Here is a 21,771-nt window from a genome sequence, read left to right as displayed (position 1 = left end):
TGAAGGGCTGTTTTGGTAGACACAGCCACAGAAAAGTCTACTCGGTGGCAGCAGTAGAGATGTGACGGGGCTGGTAGGATCTGTAATTCCTCCAGACGTGGTGTCACAGAAGAGGGAGAAGTCAGCTATCCCGGCACAAGGTCTGTCTGTCTGGCCTTCCCCCCACCAAAAGACAAACACGATGCAAACGAACGAGACAGAGCCCCTTTTCCAACAATGCTCATTCCTTTATTGTCAAGGTTGGGATTTTCAGACCGGTGCTGGCACAGCGGTGTCCAAGCTGCACCACATCAAGGCGACATGCCAGAGTGTGGACGAGCTCTCCATCCAGAACCAGAGGGGGAGGGGTGGGATGAGGACCTCTGCCCATACACTAGGTATCATAGATCTATGCATAATATGTCCTGTATATTCATATGTATAGAGCAACAAGCACGGGCCACTGAACATTAGCTCCCTAAATCACCATGGCCACAGACACACAGATTTTGGTCCCAATCCAGGCCTTCGTTGTCAGTCAACCAGTCCCTCCCATGGCTGGCCCCCCCCGGAATGTATCCCCTCTGCAGTCATCCACATAGACAGTAATTCCATAGTTTCCCCTGGGTGGGGCACCCCCCCACGCACCCCCACAACAGACACACCCACCACACACATCCATAGGTAAATACAGACGCGCCAACAGACAAAGAACAAAGAACATCAGAAATCGACATCTCGGGTTGTCGCAGCAACACAGCGAGGCCTCGGGAGCAACCTGGCCCAGCGCGCAGAGGCGGCAGGAAGGACCCCGTCGCTCATTTCACGGGCTCTTCTTAATGATCCTGGCTGTACAACTGTCCATGAGTTTTGTGCTAGGAAGTCATTGGAGATTATTGGCAGCACAGCAGTGGATGGAGAAACAGAGTGCGAGAGAGACCTCCAGGCATGGAATACGTGGCAGGAGCATCCCTTTGGCATCAAAAGTAGCGGGTGGTACCCCTTGTAAGGATGCCCCAGCAGTGGCCTGTCCTAACGAGCCAGGGGGGCACCCAAAGGAGGCGCAGCTGCCTCTGGTTTCCAACAGCCCGACTGCATCTGTTCCTCCCATCCCACCCTGTCAATGCGAATCATACTGTAGCAGGTTGGCTATTCATCAGGTAGAGCTGTATGGGCTCACAGCTCTACCTGATGACTGGCCAGCCTGCAGGCAGTGCTGCCCTCATTAATCGGTGTGGGCAGGATGGGAGAAATAGGCACAGCCAGGCTGCCCAGAACCAGAGGCAACTGTGTCTCCTTTGACCCCCCGCCCCTGGGCTCACTAGGATAGACCACTGCAGGTAAGCAGAGGAGCATCACCACTGGGGAGGGCTAGCTGTGGCCACCTCCCCCAGGAAGCCTTCAGGTCTGTAGGGCAGGAAGTGTCACTTGCCTGCACACATTTGCATCCGGGTCCAGTCCAGACCGCCTGGGAAGGGTTCTACTCTGGTGCCTTTGCTTGCCATGATGACGGCCTCTCTCGGCTTTGCCTGGGGGGCGGGGCGGTTCTGGCTCCAGCCCTCTTACTGTGCGTGGCTGTTGTGCTGTACGGTAAAGCCCCCACCAGTCTGCATGTGCTTGATGCTGCTTCCCGGGCTGGGCACAGGCCTCTGTGCTGGAGACGGGAAACCAAAGGCAAGGAAGCCAGGCAGGCAGAGACGGGAGTGGAGGAGGGTCTCCCTCTTGCGGTGGCCCTGAACACACCGGCCCTTGCCCCCGCGGGCCTTCCTGAGCCGCCTCCTCAACTGGCTGGCCAAGCCTCACACCGCCCAGGGGTCTGCTGCAGGCAGCCTCGGATGGCGGGCCTGCTCTGGCCGCCATGATGTCTTAGGTACCAGGAGGAAACGCGGCTGGCACGTCACTGCAGCATCAACTGCTACGGCCAAGAGCGCCCCCCCACCCCCCCGGCCGGGCAGCGGGCCAAGGGCCGCCTGGCACACCACACCGCCACATGACGCAGCAGTTCTGCACGGCAGGCCAGCGGGACTGCACCTCCGGAGAACCATTTCTGTGTCATCACAACCCTTTCCTGGCGAGCCTCAGCTGCCAAGACGCCCTCCTGCCCTCCCCACGCATGGCTCCCCTCTCGGCGGCATGGGACTCCCAGAAGCAGACCCCCACACACACACACACCCCCCTGAATCCACCACCCCAGAGCGCTGCCGCCCTGCTTCTGTGCACACCATCGCCAAAGCCAGCGGAGGACCCTGCCTGCCTTGGAGGGCCAGGGGGGCGGGGATGAATCCTGTCCCCACTCTCTGGGTATTTGGAGGAGGCTCCAGGACAAACCGGAGCCCAAAGGCCAGCCACATCGGCCGTCCCCTGGGGGCAAGGCAAAGGCACGCTTAGAAAGACAGGGCAGGCGGGTCTAAGGGTGGCAAGCAGACCCTGGAGAGCTCTTCTCTGTGCTTCCTGCTGGCGCCATCAGACCTCTGCCACCTCTCTTGGTCTGCCCAGTCAGCGTCACAGCCTGCTGTTCACCAGGTGCTGCCTTTTCCTGCCTTTAGGGCAGACCAGGGCTCCAGCCTCAGGCCTCGAGAGGCCCTTCTGACACAAGCTGCTGCAGGCCCCACCTGGGGCCGGGCGAGTCTCTGTGCTCGGTCCCCTCCCCACCCCTGAACACAGCCGCCCGGCTTCAGGCCAACCAAGCCTCTCCGGCTGGCCTGCTGGAGGCCCACTGGCCAAGGGGGAGCCAATGCAGAGACACACAGCGGCAGAGCAGGGGAGGCCTGGGCAGGAGATGACCCTCCCGGCTCTCTCTCTTTCCCTGGATCATTCCCACTGGTCCCTCCTGACACCACTTTGGCCCCAGGAAGCCCTCGCTGGAACTAACCGCTGGACTTGCTTGGCCCAGGGGCCACTGCAAGGAAATGCTTGACGTGGGGGTCCAGGTCACCCCTCTGCTCGCCTCCCCCGCTTGCCCAGCAGGGTCGGATGCTGACCCCCCCGTCAGAACTGCCAAGGAGACACACGCAGCACGGTGACCCAGTGGGTGTGACAGTCACTGGGGGGGGGGGTGAAGGAGGAGGCCTCGGAGCACGAAGTGGCTGGTTTGCCCTCCCGGCTCTGCTTGCAGAATCAGTGCCCAGGCAGTCTCTGTGCCACAGGGAGCCCATCCCGTGGGCGAGCAGGAGCGGAGAAGGGCCCACATCCTTCTTGCAAGGCCAGGGTGGGAGCTCCAGGGCTGCTGAGATCCAGGCCAGGCCGAGCTAGCCTCACCGCCCAGTGGAGACAGCAGCACTGACCACAACTCCGGGCGTCCTGGAGAACAGAGGCGGCTCCAACCTGCCTTTGGAGCAGAGTGCAGATTGTCCAGCCCCCTGATTTCCAACAGGGGGCTCCGAGCATCCGTGGGGCAAGGGAAAAAAGACACTGCCCCCCCTTCCAGGAACATTGTGCGTTGTGCATCTGCTTCGGCGCTGGCAAGGGGGCAGTGGGCTCCGAGCCCCTCCTCAAGCCGAGACGCTGCTCAGTCGGAAACTCCGCATCGCCACAAAGACACGCCATAAATAAATATGTTAAATAAACAGAGTGGCAGGTCCAGAGAGGGCGGGGGGGGGGGGTGTAGGTCCCAGGGAGGCATCATCTCGGACAGACAGACACAGAGACACAGGAAGGAGTGAAAGACAAGGGCGGGGGAGTGAGTGCAGGAGGAGCCCGTCCCCGGAGCCGGTGGGTGTCCTCGGAGGCAGCCGTGGCGGGAGAAGGAGCCAGTCCTCCTTCTGGCAGGGGGTGTGGAGGAAGGGCGGAGGGGAGGGCAGCTGGGGTTACTCGTAAGCCGGTGCTGTGGAGGGGTGCTGTGAGCTGGAGGCCAGCGACACGTGGGTGGTGGAGGAAGGCAGGGAGCGCGGAGTCTGGCACCTGAGCGAGAGCGGGAGTGGAGAGAGAGAGAGAGAGAGAGAGAGAGAGAGAGAGAGAGAGAGAGAGGAGGAGGGTCTTGCCTCTTCCTCTTCCTGGCATTCCAGACGGCAAGCCTCCCCGCTGCCAGAAGCCCCCACGCATGGCCACTCAGGGTGGTGCCACAGCCAAGTGCCCAGACAGGGCCGAGGGGAACTGCCCACGTGGGAATCCTCCAGATCTGGGGCCAGCCAGCGTTCCCGCACACAGGGACTCCCAGATGCTGTCCCCCAGGGTCCTCAGCTGCAGTGGCCTTTGCAGTGGGGAGTATGGGAGTTGTAGTCAACCGCCTCTGGGCATCCCTGTGAGAGGCAACGCTGCCCCCAGCCGGCCCCTGGCTCTCTGCTGCAGCTTTTGCAGAGGATCCCGAGGCCTGCCTGGCTCCCCAGCTGAACCTCCTAACTGGCTGGGCACCGTAGCTAGATGCATCCACACACCCCTTGGGGGCCAGCGCCAGCCCCAGAGCCCCCAGGCCTGCCTCTCCTGGGCCCCCCTCCCCGCCCCCTGGCCACTGCGAGCCTGCAGAGCGGGCCGGGCCCTTGGGGGCTCACCAACAGCGGGAGGCCCCCGGAGGCGGCCAGGGTGGCCATGCGGGGCTCCCCACGCCCCTCAGCTCTTCCCCGCCCCCCCTCCACGCCCGCCGCCCCCCCGCTGGCTCACCAAGAGCGGGACTTGCGCACCCGCGAGGCGGCCGGGCGCTCCAGGAGGCTGTCCAGGCGCATGAGCCTCTCCAGGTGCAGCAGGCGGGGGTCCTGCTCACTGGGGTCCCGCGTGACCTCAAACTCAAAGACGGCTGGCGGGGAGACGTCCAGTTCCAAGAACATGATGTTCTCCGCCTGCAGAGGAGATGGCGGGGCAGAAAGGAGAAGCCCTTCAGCCACGGACACTCACTAGCTGGCAGGACGAGGGAAACGACTTCGAGGAGTCCCACTGAAATGCCTACCTTGCCCTTTTAATGCCAACGGGACTACTTGGGGTAATGTCCCTCATGTCAGCCAGTGAGAGAGGGACCCTGGCTCCCCCCCCCTTTTCTTATTTGTAGGAAGAGGACCCTAAAGGAATCCAGAGAGCTCTTGCCTTCTGCAAATTCCCCATGAGTAGTATGGTCACAGTCCTTACGAAGGACACAGGGCTTTGTGTGAATGGGCTCTGCATCCCTCCTGGAACTCACTCACAGTCCTGGGGAAGGGCAGTGGCTGGCCCTGTGACTCACGAGGAATCCCTCCGAGTCTGAGAGGGACCCCTCCCTCTGGTCCCGCCCAGCTTCCTTCCTGGGGACTTTGGTCCACTCAGGATGGTGCTGCAGGCAAGGAAGCAACATCTCTAGGGTCTGGTTTTGACCTTCCAGGCCCTAGATCAGGCCTGCTCCACTTAGGCCCCCCAGCTGTTTCTGGACTACCACTCCTATAATCCCCAGCCACAGCAGCCAATAGCCAGGGATTATGAGAGTTGTAGGCCAACACCTGCAGGAGGGCCGAAGCGGAGTAGGCCTGCCCTAGATGGTCTGGGCCCAGGACACCCGAAGGCCTGTCTTCTCCCCAGCTTCCCATCTCTCTTTTGCTGCCACCAAGCCCCGAGTCTCTCTCTGCCCTCTGGGTTGCAACGGAGAGTGACTTGGGACAGGGCCTTGCCGGCAGTGGCACCACAGCTCTGCAGCTCCCTCCCTGGGAGCTTGGCTCTGCTCCCGTCTGGCAAATCTTCAGCCCCCAGGAGCACTTCCAGGCTGGCATTTCTAGCAGTCCGGTGGATGTCTGGGGGTGGTCTGCCTTGCAAGCCTGCCGGCCCTCCCGCCTTCTCCAGACCCCGCTTCCCTGCTCCCTCCTCCAAGCCCTGGGGCTCACCCGGTAGCGAGGATGGGAGCCCACGGACATGGCTAAGCGAGCGTATTGGCTAATGGGCCTCTTGTAGCCCACGGCAGAGGTTGGCCGCTTCTTCATCTGTGTGCCCGTGCTGGTTCTGCAGCTCCTGCTGTCAAGAGAGGAGTAGCCAAACATGAAGACGGCGCAGGGGTCTGTTTCCTCAAGTCCACCTACAAGGAAAGCAGGGCGCATCTCTGCCCTCCCGTGTGTGTGTGTGTGTGTGTGTGTGTGTGTGTGTGTATACACCCTTCTGCCTTGCCCCTCGAACATCTGGCCGGACTGATCTCGTTTCCTGCGGCGGCTGCTCCCTCGGCCCCATCATCAGCAGGCTCTTTGCTGCACCCGCTTTATGGAACACAAACAACTTACTAACAGGATGCGTACCTGATCCAACTAGAACTACACAGAATGAAGAAGCTCAGAAGGATCAAGTACAAACAAATACTACATCTACAGGTGAAACTCGGAAAATTAGAATATCGTGCAAAAGTCCATTAATTTCAGTAATGCAAATTAAAAGGTGAAACTGATATATGAGACAGACGCATTACATGCAAAGCGAGATAAGTCAAGCCTTAATTTGTTATAATTGTGATGATCATGGCGTACAGCTCATGAAAACCCCAAATCCACAATCTCAGAAAATTAGAATATTACATGGAACCAAGAAGACAAGGATTGTAGAATAGAACAGTATCGGACCTCTGAAAAGTATACAGTGTACTGTGCTTGATTGGCCAGCAAACTCGCCTGACCTGACCCCATAGAGAATCTATGGGGCATTGCCAAGAGAAGGATGAGAGACATGAGACCAAACAATGCAGAATTGCTGAAGGCCGCTAATGAAGCATCCTGGTCTTCCATAACACCTCATCAGTGCCACAGGCTGATAGCATCCATGCCACGCCGCATTGAGGCAGTAATTGCTGCAAAAGGGGCCCAAACCAAGTACTGAATACATATGCATGCTTATACTTTTCAGAGGTCCGATATTGTTCTATTCTTCAATCCTTGTCTTCTTGGTTCCATGTAATATTCTAATTTTCTGGGATTGTGGATTTGGGGTTTTCATGAGCTGTACGCCATGATCATCACAATTATAACAAATTAAGGCTTGACTTATCTCGCTTTGCATGTAATGCGTCTGTCTCATATATCAGTTTCACCTTTTAATTTGCATTACTGAAATTAATGGACTTTTGCACGATATTCTAATTTTCCGAGTTTCACCTGTACTATCTAGACTGGCAAAAATGGAGGGTCTTTTGGAAGGTCTCCAAAGGTCATCACACTCTTATGGAGATTCTTAATTCTTTTAGGACTTGTCGGAAAGGAAAAGAAAGGAAAGGAAAGGTTGTGCTGCTGAGTCGGGGTCGACTCCTGGCACCCACAGAGCCCTGTGGTTGTCTTTGGTAGAATACAGGAGGGGTTGGCCATTGCCATCTCCGGTGCAGTGTGAGATGATCCCTTTCTGCATCTTCCTATATTGCTGCTGCCCGATATAGGAGTTCCCCATATTCTGGGAAACGCACCAGCGGGGATTCCAACCAACAGCCTCCTGCTTACTAGGCAAGTTACTTCCCTGCTGTGCCATTAGGTGGCTCTTAGGACTTGAGCCACCTAAGCCACCTAAGCCAAATGCGTTGGGACTCGTGGTCTTCATCAGTGGCTTCATGCATGTGCGAAACTATGAGTGGGATGCATTTATCCCTCTTGAGAGACTTTTCACAGAGATCCTGGTGCCTCAGTTAATTCGGAGGAAGCTCCTTGCTCACGCCTCCTTGCAGGGGATCTGCTGTTACTAAAACACAAAGGACCTGCCAATCTGTGCAAAAGAGCCTTTCTCTCCGCCAGGCACTCTATAGGACTGATCTGTGAACTGGGCTTGGCATTTTCAAGGCGTTTCCTTGGACACAAACCACGGAGAGAGAGTGTGGCGGCTGCCACTCTGGCTGCCTTCTGACACTGGCCGGTGCTAAACACTTAAGCCAGCCTGGGGCAGCAGTGCTGGTTTGTCCTAATGAGCCGGGGGGCGGGGGGGCCTCCAAAGGCGGCAGCTCGGGTTGCTCCTCTCCCCCCCACCCCGAAAGCCGTGCTCCAGCCTGCAGGCTGGTCATTCATCCAGTAGAGCTGTGCGGTTAACTGTGCAGTTCCCCCTGACCAATGGCCCGCCTGCAGGCAGAGTGGCCCTCAGGTGGGGCGAGCGGCAGGGAGGAGCCCTCGGAGTGAGCGGCCTCCTTTGGCACTCCCTGGCTCATGAAGACCAGCCGCTCCCTGCCTGAGACCTGCTTGACTGCCCAGCATCTTGTTGAGGGGCCTTTCCTGGCCTTGCAGGCGGCCGCGCCTGCCCCCGGCGCCTGCCCAGGACTCACCCTCCTGCCGTCAGCACCAAGGGCTGGAATTTCCACTGGTCCTCCTCGCAGTCGAAGTAGAGCCGGTTCATGATTTTGTTCTTCTCTTCAGGGGGGATGAAGTTCTCAATGATCAGGTACCTGAACAAGATCCGGACATGTCAGGTGAGGTGGGGGAGGAAGCCCATCAGGGGACGGAGGAACCCACACGGCCAGAGAGGCCGCCCACGAAGCTGCCTCCTGCTGAGTCAGACGCTGGCTCAGTCTCGTCTGCACTGACTGGCAGCAGCTTCTCCGGGGTGCCAGACAGAGAAGGGTCTTTCCCGCCCAGCCTGGAGACGCTGCTGGCGATCAAGCCTGGGACGTTCTGCATGAACCCAAGACTGAAAGCCTGGCTCTTCACCAGCTCTGCTGCAAAGAGAGGGGAGGCAGCTACCCTGGGAGGAGGACGGGGGCGGCCGTTAAGGCTGGCAGAGTGAGAGAGAGGCTGATCTGGCCCACAGGGCATAATCCAGCAGGAAGTTCTCCTGCACAAGAGCCCTTCTGAAATGAACGCAAGAGAGGAGAGCTGGTCTTGAGACAGCAAACATGACTGGTCCCCTGAGCTAAGCAGGGTCCGCCCTGGTTGCATATGAAAGGGAGACGATGTGTGAGCATTGGAAGATCTTCCCCTCAGGGGATAATGGGGCCGCCGTTCTGGGAAGAGCATTGAGGTTCCCAGTTCCCTCCCTGGCAGCATCTCCAAGAGAGGGCTGAGAGAGATTCCTGCCTGCAACCTCGGAGAAGCCGCTGCCAGTCTGTGTAGACAATCCTGAGCTAGATGGACCAATGGTCTGACTCAGTATATGGCAGTTTCCTATGTAAGGAAAGAGCACAGAAGTGTCTTTCAGTGCAGCCTGCTCAGAAGCATTTCCGGCTGGCTTGTGCTCCATGCTAACCAGTGATAGCCAAGATGCCCTGTGGGGCTTCTGCCTGTGGCATCAAAGGGGCTTCAGCCAACCCTACCCTGTCTTCACCGTTTAATGGACAGGACTGAATGGGACTGCAAAGGTCCGAGCAAAAACCTCCCTTGGGCGTGCAAGTGTTTCGTCGGCAACTTGATGATCTGTTTTTAGTTCCAGCGTTCTCTTAAATAGGATTGTTCTGTCTACTGCCGCCTTCTGTTGTCTGTGGGGTTTACCAGCTGAAGGGGAAGTGGGACAGAAGCATCATAACCAAGTGATGTCATCAGCGCCACCAAAAAGGGTTCTGTACATCAGCTCTGTAAGGTGGGTGCAGGACAGCAGAGATCTCCAACGGGGGCTTCTGGCAAGAGGCACCCAGGAAGCTGCCTTCTGCGGAGTCAGAGCCCTGCTCCGTCTAGCTCAGTCTTGTCTACACTGACTGGCAGTGGCTCTCCAAGGGTTCAGGCTCAGGGGTTTTTCCCAGCCCCACCTGGGGATGCTGCTGCTACCAGGGGGTGAACCTGGGCCCTTCTGCATGCCCAGCAGGCAGCCGCTCTCCCACTGAGCTATAGCCCCATCCCCTGCAGTGCTCACGTCGTCGCCCATCTAAACACAAACCATGGGGAACCTTGCTTAGCAAAGGGGATCCAGCCAGGGGTTGGCGCGGGGGCCTCCTGCCTGCCTGCCAAGCAGATGCCCCACGGCTGAGCCACAGGCCCATGCCCAGGGGCTTGGCTCTCTGTGCCCCCCAGGAGCGGGGCCTCTTTGCTGCTGCTCTTCGGATGGCCAGAAGGTGCTGCTAGCACAGCAGAGTCAGGCCAGGCCAGGCCAGGCCAGGCCAGGCCAGGCCCCCCCCCCCGGCCCCCTCCCAAGGCAGCCGCCTCCCCTCCCTTTGCAGCGGAGCTGGGGGGCGGGAGGGGCAGGCCTGGAATCCCGCTCTGGGCCTGGGCTGGGGGGCAAGGACAGGGGCCTCCCCCAGACCCAGGGCCCGGATCACAGGGAGCAGCAGTGGCTTCGCTTTGCATGTCGATGCTCCCCCCCCGCCCTCGGCAAAATCCCACCTACTACTACATAAGAACAGCCCTGCTGGGTCAGGCCCCCCAAGGAGGCCCATCTAGTCCAGCCTCCCGTTTCGCACAGTGGCCCACCGGATGCCTCTGGGGAGCCCACAGGCAGGAGTTCAAAGGGGCCGGCCCTCTCTCCCACTATTACTCCCCTGCAACTGGTACCCAGAGGCATCTTGCCTTGGAGGCTGGTGGTGGCCTGTAGCCCTCCGACTATTAGCCGTTGAACTACTACGACGACGACGACGACGACGACTACTACTGCTACAAATATTTATATACCGCTCTTCAACCAAAGTTCCCAAAGCGGTTTACATAGAGAAATAATAATAGATAAGATAATATGGCTCCCTGTCCCCAAAGGGCTCACAATCTACCAAGAAACAGAAGGGAGACCCCAGCAACAGCCACTGGAGGGAGGCCGTGCCGGGGACGGAGAGGGCCGGTTGCTCTCCCCCGGCTCAAAAGAAGAGCATCACCATTGGAAAAGGGGTCTCTTGGCTCATTTAGTAGGGGTCACACTGACTTGAGTTTCAGCTCCCGGGTCTGCTCGTTCTGCGCCTCCTCCAGGTCTTGTCGCACCCGGATGTACTCGTCATGCTGGTCCTGGATTTCTGCCTTCACAGCCTGGAGTTTGGCGTAGAGCTGCGGAAGAAGGGAAGAAGATATGGCCACTGGCCCCTCGCCACCAGGCGGCCAACAGCCCCAGAGCACAGCCCGGCTTGCAGGCAGCAGAATCACATCCATTTAGGATTTGGTTTACAAGGGACCATCCGCCTTCCCACCCCAACTACAAAATGCTCAACTTAGTTAACAGTCACCCAACTAAAAACCATCAAAAGCGAGACTATCACAGCAAATGTTACCCGTTATGAAAAGCAGGACAACAGGAGCGGATTGTCGAAATGAGTGGAGAAAGAGAGGGGCGACAGTGGCCCCTGCTTCCTGGAGCTCCGCTTGCGCCTCTCTCTTCCACCCCACAGGCTGGCCATTCATCAGGTAGAGCTGGGCAGCTCTACCTGACAAATGGCCAGCCTGCAGGCTGCATGCTGGAGTGGAATGGGGTGGGAGAGAGAGGAGCAAACAGAGCTCCATGGGGGGTGCAATGGGTCTCCTGTGCCACACTCACGGCCCCCCATTCCATGGGTCCCTGCACTTCCTTGACAACATCCTGGCTACTGCAATGACATCGCTCGGCTAGCAAGTGACAGAGAGGCAACTGAGTCAGAGAGGGATGCCAGTCTGAAGAGCGGCATGAAAGGCATCCTTTGTTCTTCCGACGGCTTTTGCCCAAGTTCCTGCCAGTCCCAGGACTACTTCACGACACAGCCAGCCGCCACGGGCCCTGGATTCGCCACCTACCCAGGGTCGGTTTGTTCTGAACTGGCCCGGACACCTGGCAAGGCACGCCGGTGTGCACGGCAGCCCCCCCCCCCCCCCGCGCCATGCTGCCCCCCCCCCCGGCCCACCTCCCTGCCGGCCTCTCACCTTTTTCAGCTTCTTGGTCTTGATCTCCACTTCCTGCTGCAAGGAGGTGAACGTCTCTCGGAGCTCCATGGTCTCCTCGTCCCTCAAGAGCACCTCCTGCTGCATCTCACGCTCCCGCCGTTTCTGCGCCCCAGGATTGAACCCCAGCGTCCCTCAGTGCGACAGCAGGGCTACCCACGGGAGGGCAACGCGGGCAACCACTGGCCGCCCAGCTGAGCACTGCCCAGTGCAGCCCACCACCCATGGCCTGCCGGAAGAGGCAGTCTGCATTGGGAAGAGGGCGCCAGTGGCGGTCGGCCAGGTGGGCACCCACTCCACCAGGGGAGGGGAGGGGAGGGGAGGGGGGGTTGGAGGCGGGCCCCGCTCCCCCCACTCACTACCTGCTCATTAATCTCTTGCCGCTTCAGCTCCAGCATCTTCTGCTGCTCATTGGTGTGGTCCATGATGTTCCTGCCGCCAATCAGCAACTTGCTCTCCATGGCCTGGAGGGAGGGAGGGAGGGAGGGAGGGAGAAGGCAGCAGGGGGTGGCTTAGGCAGGGCTCCTCACAGGTGGGGCTCCAGAAGGGGCTGGATCACAACTCCCATCATCCTCCAGCCATGGTGGCAGAGGACACCAACCCATCATCCCGAGCCACAAGGGCGAAACGATGAGAGAAGTCACCATCCAACAGTATCTGGGGACTTGGCCTTGAGAGTGCCTCCTGGGTGAGGGCAAGCGCCACGTCTCCCTGAACAGCCAAGTCGCCCTTCAGCTGCTTGAACTCCTGGACTCAGAGAAGAACATCAGGACAGCCCTGCTGGATCAGGCCCAAGGAGGCCCATCTAACCCAGGATCCTGTCTCCACACAGTGGCCCACCAGATGCCTTCGGGGAGCCAACAGGCAAGGGGTGGATGAGGGCAGGCCCCCTCTCCTGCTGCTGTGGCTCCCCTAAAACGGGTATTGAGAGGCATCGTGCCTCGGAGGCTGGAGGTGGCCCACAGCCATCAGACTAGTAGCCATTGATAGCCCTCTCCTCCATGAATTGGTCTCAGCCCCTTTTAAAGCCATCCAAGTTGGTGGCCATCACCACATCCCGTGGCAGAGAACTGCATAGATTTAGAACGAGCCGTGTGAAAAGGGGCTTCCTTTTGTTGGTCCTAAATCTCCTGGCAATCAGTTTCATGGGGTGACCCCCGGTTTAGTGTGAGAGAGGGAGAAAAATTCCTCTCTGTCCACTCTTTCCGCTCCATGCATAATTTTAGACACTTTGATCATGTCTCCCCATAATTGCCCCTTTTCCAAGGTAAAGAGCCCCAGATGCTGTAGCCTGGCCTCATAAGAAAGGTGCTCCAGGCCCCTGATCATCTTGGTTGCCCTCTTCTGCACCTTCTCCAGTTCAACAATGTCCTTTTTGAGATGTGGTGACCAGAATTGTACGTAGTACTCCAGGTGTGGCCGCACCCTAGTTTTGTATAAGGGCATGATAATATGAGCAGGTTTTTTTTTCAATCCCCTTTCTAATGATCCCTAGCATGGAATTGGCCTCTTTCACAGGTGCTGCACAATAGGGATGTGCATGGAACTGGTGGGGGCCGGTTCAAAGGCGGGGGGGGATAACTTTAAGGGGACTTACCCCCGCGCCGTGTTTCCCCCACTGGTGCTTACTTAAAAGGTGGTCCGACGGGGCGGCCGTGTACCTCCCTGCCGCCCCGTCCGCTCCTTGGACCAGAAGTGACTGGACGTACTGCATGTGCACGTCGCGCACACGTCTGGCGTGCACGTGCGTGAGCGACACATGTGCTAAGCGTGCGCACGCGCTACTTCTGGTCCAAGGAGCGGACGGGGCAGCAGGGAGGTACACTTCTGCCCCACCAGACTGGTTTTTAACTCAGTGCCAGCGGGGGAAATGCGGACGGGGGGAGGGGTAAGTGCACCCTCCCCCGCCCTTAAAGTTATCCCCCCCCCCCGCCTTCCAACCGCCCAGTGTTTGAACCTGCCCGGAGGCCCGTGAAAGGCCTCCTCCGGCACAGGAGATCTTCCGTTCAAGCTTCTGAAAGGGAGCACGGCTGAGAGCAGAAGGGGCTGCCCTGGGAGAGCCTCCCAAGGGGCCCTTGGGCCCACCTCCGCCAGGAATGCCAAGGCATGCTGCCTGAGTCAGGGGCTGGCAGAGGGGGCCTGGGGGCGTCCCTTCCGAGACTCAGGTGGGAGGGAGGCCGGCCTCCTCCCCAGCGAGTTCCTGGACCCGGCCAGGGAATCCCCCCTTTGCCCAGCCCAGGAATGCCCCGCTGGCCGGAGGAACCTCGGAGGCTGGGCAGCCCCCCCACCCCCCGGCCCTGTTGTTCCCAGGCCTTGGCACTGTGGGCGGAGGGAGGCTGGCTGGTCGCCAGGGTCACGTCCTGCTGCACAGCTGCTGGCCTCTCTGGCTGCTGCCGGACAGCTGCACTCCCAGCTTGCCAGCCGCCCTCCCGACAGCCTGGCACAGAGCAGCCCCTCCCCGGAGGCGGCAGGGGCCTTCTCTGAGAGGCAAGCCGGGCAGGGCCAGCCGGAGGCCCCTGAAATCTGCACACAGGGAGAAGCCGGGCCTTGGGGGGGCACCCCGTTGCAGGGCTCCTCGGCCGGGACCCAGACCCAGTTCTCTGCCCTGCTGCTTCGAAGAGGCGATTCTCTGTAGATTCAGCAGGGGGAGAGCAACTGGCCCTAGCCAGCCCCTGCACAGCATCCCTCCAGTGGCCACTGTTGGTGTCTAGACGTATGCTTCGTTGTTAGATTGTGAGGGGACAGGGAGGCATTTATTTTATTTGAATTTGTTTATATTTCTGTAAACTGCTTTGGGAACGTTTATCGAAAAGCGGTATATAAATATTCATCATAAACAGACCCCGAAGCTGACGCCAAAGTGCTGCACCATGTTAGGAGGATTGCTGGTCTGTTGGTCGCAAACATGCATTGTCCTCTTTGCTAAGCTGGGTCTGCCCTGGTTTGCATTTGAATGGGAGACTACATGGGAGCACTGTAAGATATTAGGGGATGGGGCCACTCTGGGAAGGGCAGAAGGTTCCCAGTTCCCTCCCTGGCGGCAGCTCCAAGAGAGGGCCGAGAGAGACTCCTGCCTGCACCCGGGGAGAAGCCGCTGCCAGTCTGTGCAGACTAGCTCTGCGACTGAGCAAAATGGACCAACGGCCCGACTCTGAAGACGGCCACTTCCGGTGTTCTTAAGGACTAGCGGGTGGGTGGGGGGAGCCAAAGGGCGCAGGGCACTTTCCACGGTTTCTAATATGCTACACACCAAATGAAAGGGGGGCGGAGAAACACGCCATATAACCGTGATGCAAAAAGGGGCACGTTGTGTTCACACGGGACTTTATTCTGAACACGATGGGGGAGGGGGAGGTTGCAGAATTCTGCAAGTAGTAATGTGCCATTACTGAAGGGGAAGGGATGCACACAGCGAGGAAACTGGCTGGAGCTGTGGGAACTCTGCCCTCTAGCATAGCGGCCCACATTTGCTCTCCATCAAGGAGGGATAGAAACTCCCTGGCAGGATCTCCAAGAGAGATTCCTGCCTGCAACCTTGGAGAAGCCGCTGCCAGTCTATGTAGACAATCCTGAGCTAGATGGACCAAGGGTCTGACTCAGTCTAGGGCAGCTTCCTATGTTCCCTAACTCCCATCACAATACATTGCAGCTGGGGATGATGGGAGTTGTAGTCCAACAACAGTTGAGGGGCCTCAGGGATGCCAGGATCCTGTGAACGCTGAGGACACGGGGTGCAGAGAGCCACATTGCTCTTATGGGGTGGGTGTGTGTGCGCATGTGACCAGGCAGGTTGTTTCTGCTGCAGCCGCTCCAGAAACTGGGCCAGGCCAGCAGCACTGACGCTGTCGTGGGCAGCAGGGGGCCACCTCAGAGGATGCAGGCAGACTCTTCTGCAAGAGATCTTCCCGGGTCATGTGCTGCAGCCGCGTTGCAGGGCACAGGCATGAAAGCCATGCCCAGGGGCTCACGGGGACCCACAGGAACAGCCTGTGCCCTCTCTGTGGCTGAGGCGAGGCAGGAGTGGCTCTTGCTTCTACGGAGAGGACCCCCACTCACCCACCCCCCCACCCCTCCTGTGCTCCTGGCTCCTCCTCTCATGCAGGATGCACAAGACCCAGGAATCCTGCCGTCCCTTGGATGCCTTCGGAACGCAAGCCCGTTCTGGGCACAGCCTCACAGCTCACCGGGGGGGGGGCTACCACCCGGAGCTGGCACAGGAGAGTAGCCTGGTCCGGCCCACGTGAGCTGAGGAACCCAAAGGGTGCTGAGACGTGGCTTGAGAGCTGCTGATGCAGGCCAGACCAGAAAAGAGCAAATGGAATTGGCGCACGCCAGCAGATCCCCCCGGACAGCCGAGTGGGAGGAAGCAGAGGTCCTGCTCAGAAGCAGAGTGCTGCAAAAAGCCACTCCCTTTAAGCACAAGAGCTCACAGCCCTTCCAGGACAGCGGGCAGAGCGGAGGCGCTCCTCCGTGACCGGTCACAGTCCTCTCTGGCAGCCGTAGAGAGGGTGGGGGTGGGCAAAGGAGGCGGCTTGGGTTGCTCCTTGCTTTTCCCCTGCCCCGGCCATGGAGCACACACTTTAAGAAGAGCCCTGTACTGCCTGCAGGTGGGCCATTTTTTCAGCTTTAGGTAAACCATGCAGTTTTACCTGATGAATGCCCAGCCTGCAGGCAGTAGGCCGGGCAGTAGAAAGAGGAGCAAACTGTTTTGCCGCCTCAGGCACACACCCCTGGCTCATTTGGACCAGCTGCTACGGTCTGAAGGCCAGAGCTCAGCCACAGAGCACACACATTAATCGTGAAGGAGAAGGGTGCCTCCAGTCATGTGCAGAGTGCACATCCCTTACTACTCAGTAGTAACCATAAACAGTCCACACCCTGGGACTAAGGGGCACAGGCAAAAACGGAGGCAGGCAGGCAGGCTTTGGGCTGCAGCCCCTCTCTCCTCCCGCGGGGACTAGGGCAGATGCTGACAAGAAGGGGCTCCATTGCAGCCAGCCAGCCAAGGCAGGGACCCCAACTCCGCAGAGCCCTGCAAGTGGCAAGGGTGGGCCCGGAAGGCCAGGCAAGGCCCCCAGCCACGTCCGGAGGCCGGACTCCAACCACACCCTCTCATTTCCACAGTGCTGCCAATGGTCACGGCGCTGATCCCTGCCTCGGCACGGAAACCAGGCACGGCCAAAAGCCGCAGCCCCTGCCCGGAGATGGTCCCGCGTGCATCAGGGTGAAGCGGTCAGAGTGGGAGAGATCTGGGCGGCAGGCAAGCCGGCCCTTCTCAACACCCAGAAGAGGCTTCGTGCCTCTCTGCTGGCATCTGGCGGGGACCGTGGCCTCCTCCACCCCCCACTCCCCACGTGGACCGGTCTGGGATCCCACAGAAGCGGCCTGGTCAGGAAACCCCAGGCAGGGGAGAAGGCCGGCCAGCGACCCACCCCCAGCCCTGCTGCCGGGGCACGATCCTGCTGCGCTCCTCCGTCCGGGGCGCCTGTGCTTTTCCGTCCTGGCTCGCACAGGAGAACTTCTCCCAGGCTTGGGCTCTGTGTTAAGCGGCGGGTATCTGAGCGGCTCCCAGCTCAGGCTTCTGCCCTGCCGACCCACAATCCGGGCCTGGAGACACCCGCATCGGACTCCGCTTCGGGGTCTCCCTGAGAGGTGGGAAGTGAGGCGGGGGAGGCAACTCAGGCCCAGCAGCCAGTGGGGGGGGGACGGGGGGCGAGAGGACAGCCCGCAAGGACTCCGCGGAGAGCAGGCCTCCCAGCTCGCTGGCGCAGCACCCCCCCCGCCTGCCTCTCCCACAGCAGGCACTTGTCAGCTCTCATAACGTCTCTCGTCCGCCTCAGACAGCAGGCGTGCGCTCACCCATGCGCTTGGGCAAGGCGGCTTCCAGGCCCCCTGCAGCGCCTGGCGGGGGTGGCAGAGAGAGCCCCCAAGCCTCTCCCCCCCATGCCCCAGACCCCAAGACACTGTCCCGGGGTCTACTTCCCACCCCATGCGGGTTGCAGGTGGAGAGAGAGAGGGCAAGAAATGGAGCCTCCATGTTCAGAGGCAGCCTGCCACCAACTGACAGCTGAAGGGGAGCAACAGCCAGAGAGGACTGTGGCCTGCAGCTCCCGTGGGGGTGGGGGTGGGGGGGGCGCCAAGGGAGGCACAGCTGCCTCTGCTTCCCAGAGCTCCGTTTGCTCCTCTCCCCCCCCCCGGGAGCCATGCTGCCTTCAGGCTGGCCAGTCGTCCGGTAGAGCTGTGCAGTTAACTGCGCAGCTCCACCTGATGAATGGCCAGCCTGCAGGCAGCGTGGCTCTCACTCACACTGGGGTGGGGTGGGAGAGGAGAGGCAGCTGTGCCTCCTTTGATGCTCCCCCCCCCGCCGCCCTGCATCTCGCTGGGCCTGGGGAGGGCAAGAAGGGCCTCCGCGTTACTGACCATTGGACCTCGGCTCCTTCCGCAGGCGCGACAGTAATCACTGGGGAACCTTAACTCTGGCGATGGCGGGGGCTGAGCACCTGCTGCAAACCAAGTGGGGTGGGGGCGGGGTGCTCCCCCCCCCGGTGTTTCTCCAGAGCTGCCTCAGCAGAGGCGTGGGGTGAAATTCCGCCTGGGGTGAAATGGCGGCCCCCTTTGAGGTTGCCCCTCCAGGCATGAAGAAGGAGGCAGGCGCTGCAGGGAGTTCTGGGGGTGTTGCCCGCAAAGAAACCAGGCCCGAGGACAGGGCAAGAAAGTCGATCCTGCGCCCCAGTGGCGGGGGGGGGGGGAGAGACGTGCCCGGCCATCTCTGAAAAGCAGCCTGGCCTCGCCCTCCTCCTCCTCCTCCTCCTCCTCCTCCCTCCATGCAAGCCTCCCCCCCCCCGCCCCCGAGCATCTGCATTATTTATGTGAGCTGCCTGCCCACAGCGCTGCACAACACCACCTCTGCACACAGAAGAGCAAAGGCATGTCAGGTTGCAGGGAAGGCCACTTTGTTTCCGAGGTGCTCAGGGATGGAAAGCTGCCCCCCCCCCTGCTCCCCCTGGCAGTGGCTGGGGAGGCCGGCCCCTGCATCCAGACCGCCCCCCCCCCGCACTGCTCCAGAAGAAGGATCCAAGCGGGGACCACAAGGCAGGCAAACCCTTTGTTGCTCGCGCCTGCCAGCTGGCTCTGGGCGGCAGGAGCTGGGCCTCCAAAGAGACTGCCTGCAGGCTCAGACCACGGAGGGCTCCTCCCAGCAGTGGCACCAGAAGAAGCCTCTCAGCAGCACTTGAAGAGAGCAACCCTCTCCCATGACTTGCCCCCTCTGCAGAAGACAATCAGATACACTGCCTTTACCCGAGGAGGTTCCATGGCCTGGTCAGAGCTGATGTCCTCTGGCAGGCCTAGCCGCCTCCTCCATTGGCCTGCTCCCCCTGGAGAGCCAGCTAATTCCATGCGTTAATCCTGTGCTGCTGTGGGAAGCAGGGCTAGAGGGAGAAGGTGGAAGCCACGGTGGGGCGGGGTGGGGGAGGGAAATGCTAGCAACCCATCAGCAGAATCATCCACTGGCCACAAGATAAGCAGCACGGAGTCAAAATGACCACCATGTAGAAGCGCTCCATGAGGACACACTTCCTGGCAACAAAAGCACCATCCAGTTAAGCCAAGTCCTGGGAGGCAAACCCATTTCTGCCCAGCGTAATCAATGGACTACATATGCTTCAATCCAACTCAGCTCAGCAGCCAAATCGGCTTTGGGGGAAATTGCCTACCATGGAGGGAAACCTGGCCATGCAGGCCTGAAGCCACCAAGGGGAGGAGAAGCCCTAGCGGGTCCCCGGGCAGTAGAACTGCCGGGTTGGCTGGGACATTCCAGTGGCGGTGGGGGGAAACCATCGCCCAACCTTCACACACAACATGCTCAATGCATGCACAATATGTGCAGAGTGTGTGCATGTACAGATTTAGGAACATAGGGAGCTGCCGTATACTGAGTCAGACCCTTGGTCCATCTAGCTGAGTATTGTCTACACAGACTGGCAGCAGCTTCTCCAGGGTTGCAGGCAGGAGTGTCTCTCAGCCCTATCTGAAGCTGCTGCCAGGGAGGGAACCTGGGACCTTCTGCATGCAAGCAGGCAGGGGCTCTTCCCAGAGCAGCCCCCTCCCCTAAGGGGAATATCTGTAGTCACATGTAGTCTCCCGTTCAAAATGCAAAACAGGGCAGACCCTGCTTAGAAAGGGGACAATTCATGACCACAAGACCAGCTCTCCTCTGGGCAACCAGAATAACCAGGCGGCCGGAGCAACTTCCTTACAAAGAAGAATTCTTGAGACGCTGATATAGAAAATGTCTGTATAACCGAGAAAGCACACACTGTCCTCACATCTTAGGCATCCATGCAACGTCACTGCCATTTCAAAATTCAGCCCACACTGGTTGGATGGCGAAAGCCGTTTCCGAGCCAAGGAAGCCAGTTCCGTGCCTGCTCAGGAGGAATGACCCCCTGGAGAGGCGAGTTTCAGAGCCAGGCAAGAAGTCAGAGCCCATCAGCAGCCTCAAAGCAGCAACCAAGCCAGGCGGAGCATCTCTGGGAACGCCGCGCCCCGGAAGCAAGCTGGGACCCTCCGCGCATTAAGCAGCAACCATGTGCTCCAGGCCACACAGAAGTCGCCCAGGGTGGATCCAGGCCATGGGCACCTGCAAGGGAGTGAAATGCCCACAGTAGGGTCCCGGGACCCACATGGGAAGGCGGCTCGCTGTAGCTTAGGGTTACCATGAGAGAGTGGGGGGGGGGTGCAGAGCTTCCAGGTGGGAGGGGGCGCCTTTGAAGCAGCCCTGAGAGGGGTGAGAGGAAGGCAAAGGCAGACAAGGGAGCCAGGGCTCATTTCCCAGGGCGGTTGTGGGGGGGGGGACTGAGAGCTCACGGAGGAAGAGACATTCTGCCTAATGGCTCCAGCATGCGCGGGGGGGGGGTTGAATTGCTCCACATACCCTGCATATATTAGATTATATAGGTCACTGCAAGCAGCGGATGGGCTTCAGTAGGCACGGCTCGAACAATGAGCTCTCTCTCTCTCTCTCTCTCTCTCTCTCTCTCTCTCTCTCTCTCTCTCTCACACACACACACACACACAGCCTCTTCTTGCTTGCCACGGTTCCCTCCCTGGGTGCTGCAAAGTGGAGGTGGCTGAAGGCCCGCTGCCGCCTCTTTTCGTGGCCTGTTTTTACTCCACACGTCCCTGGGGAGCCCCCTCCAGCACTAAGTGGATTAAAGAGTGAAATTGGAACAGATGCACGCACTCACACAGGCAGACCCAGAAATACAGCCCTGCCAATTAGGCACACACACTTCTGCACACTGTCAGGGTCCTCCTCTCTGTGTGACACAGACACACACGGAGAGCACACAAAGCTGCAGATACACTATCCTCTCAATGCTTTCGGGTACTGAAATCCAAAACAAATTGTGAGCAGCTCCAAAAGGATCTCTCCAAACTGGGGGAGTGGGCGACAAAGTGTCAAATGCGCTTCAACGTTAAGTGTAAATTGATGCACATTGGGACGAAAAACCCCAACTTCAAGTCTACGCTGATGGGATCTGAGCTGTCGGTGACTGGCCAGGAGAGGGATCTTGGGGTTGTGGTGGACAGCTCGTTGAAAGCGTCGACTCAATGTGCGGCAGCTGTGAAAAAGGCCAATTCCATGCTAGGGATCATTAGAAAGGGGATTGAAAATAAAACGGCTGACATTATAATGCCCTTATACAAAACGATGGTGCGACCACACTTGGAGTCCTGCGTACAATTCTGGTCACCACATCTTTAAAAGGACATTGTTGAACTGGAGAAGGTACAGAAGAGGGCAACCAAGATGACCTAGAGCACCTTTCTTATGAGGCAAGACTACAACACCTGGGGCTTTTTAGTTTTTAAAAAAGATGACTGCGGGGATTCATGATAGAGGTCTATAAAATCATGCATGGTGTGGAGAAAATTACAGAGAGAGATTTTCTTTTCCCTCTCACACAACACGAGAACCAGTGGTCACTCCATGAAATTGATTGCCAGGAGGTCTAGGACCAACAAACGGAAGTACTTTTTCACACAACGCGTGATCCACTTGTGGAACTCTCTGCCACAGGGTGTGGTGACAGCCAACAACCTGGATGGCTTGAAGAAGGGTTTGGAT

At 59.1% G+C, this 21,771-nt stretch overlaps 1 protein-coding gene across 2 annotated transcripts in view; it reads right to left on the bottom strand.

The window, feature by feature from the left end:
• Nucleotides 1–206: 206 nt before the first annotated feature.
• The window catches only part of KIF3C (kinesin family member 3C), a 36,155-nt gene continuing 14,590 nt past the window's right edge, over nt 207–21,771 (bottom strand). Inside the window, exons 2-8 of one of the 2 annotated variants that reach the window (XM_053250461.1) lie at nt 12,002–12,103; nt 11,622–11,744; nt 10,660–10,778; nt 8,147–8,266; nt 5,757–5,883; nt 4,576–4,751; nt 207–3,879 (exon numbers count right to left, since the gene is read on the bottom strand). In XM_053250461.1, the coding sequence (XP_053106436.1) occupies nt 3,786–3,879; nt 4,576–4,751; nt 5,757–5,883; nt 8,147–8,266; nt 10,660–10,778; nt 11,622–11,744; nt 12,002–12,103 (861 nt within the window). In that variant the 3' untranslated portion in view covers nt 207–3,785. The remainder of the gene's footprint in view (nt 3,880–4,575; nt 4,752–5,756; nt 5,884–8,146; nt 8,267–10,659; nt 10,779–11,621; nt 11,745–12,001; nt 12,104–21,771) is intronic. The other variant, XM_053250471.1, reaches the window with a different exon arrangement.

The sequence above is a fragment of the Hemicordylus capensis genome, chromosome 1 (genome assembly GCF_027244095.1).
Source record: "Hemicordylus capensis ecotype Gifberg chromosome 1, rHemCap1.1.pri, whole genome shotgun sequence".
In the NCBI taxonomy this organism is placed as follows: domain Eukaryota; kingdom Metazoa; phylum Chordata; class Lepidosauria; order Squamata; family Cordylidae; genus Hemicordylus; species Hemicordylus capensis.
The sequence above is the reverse complement of the archived record's forward strand: the minus strand, read 5'-3'. Positions and strand labels throughout refer to the sequence as shown.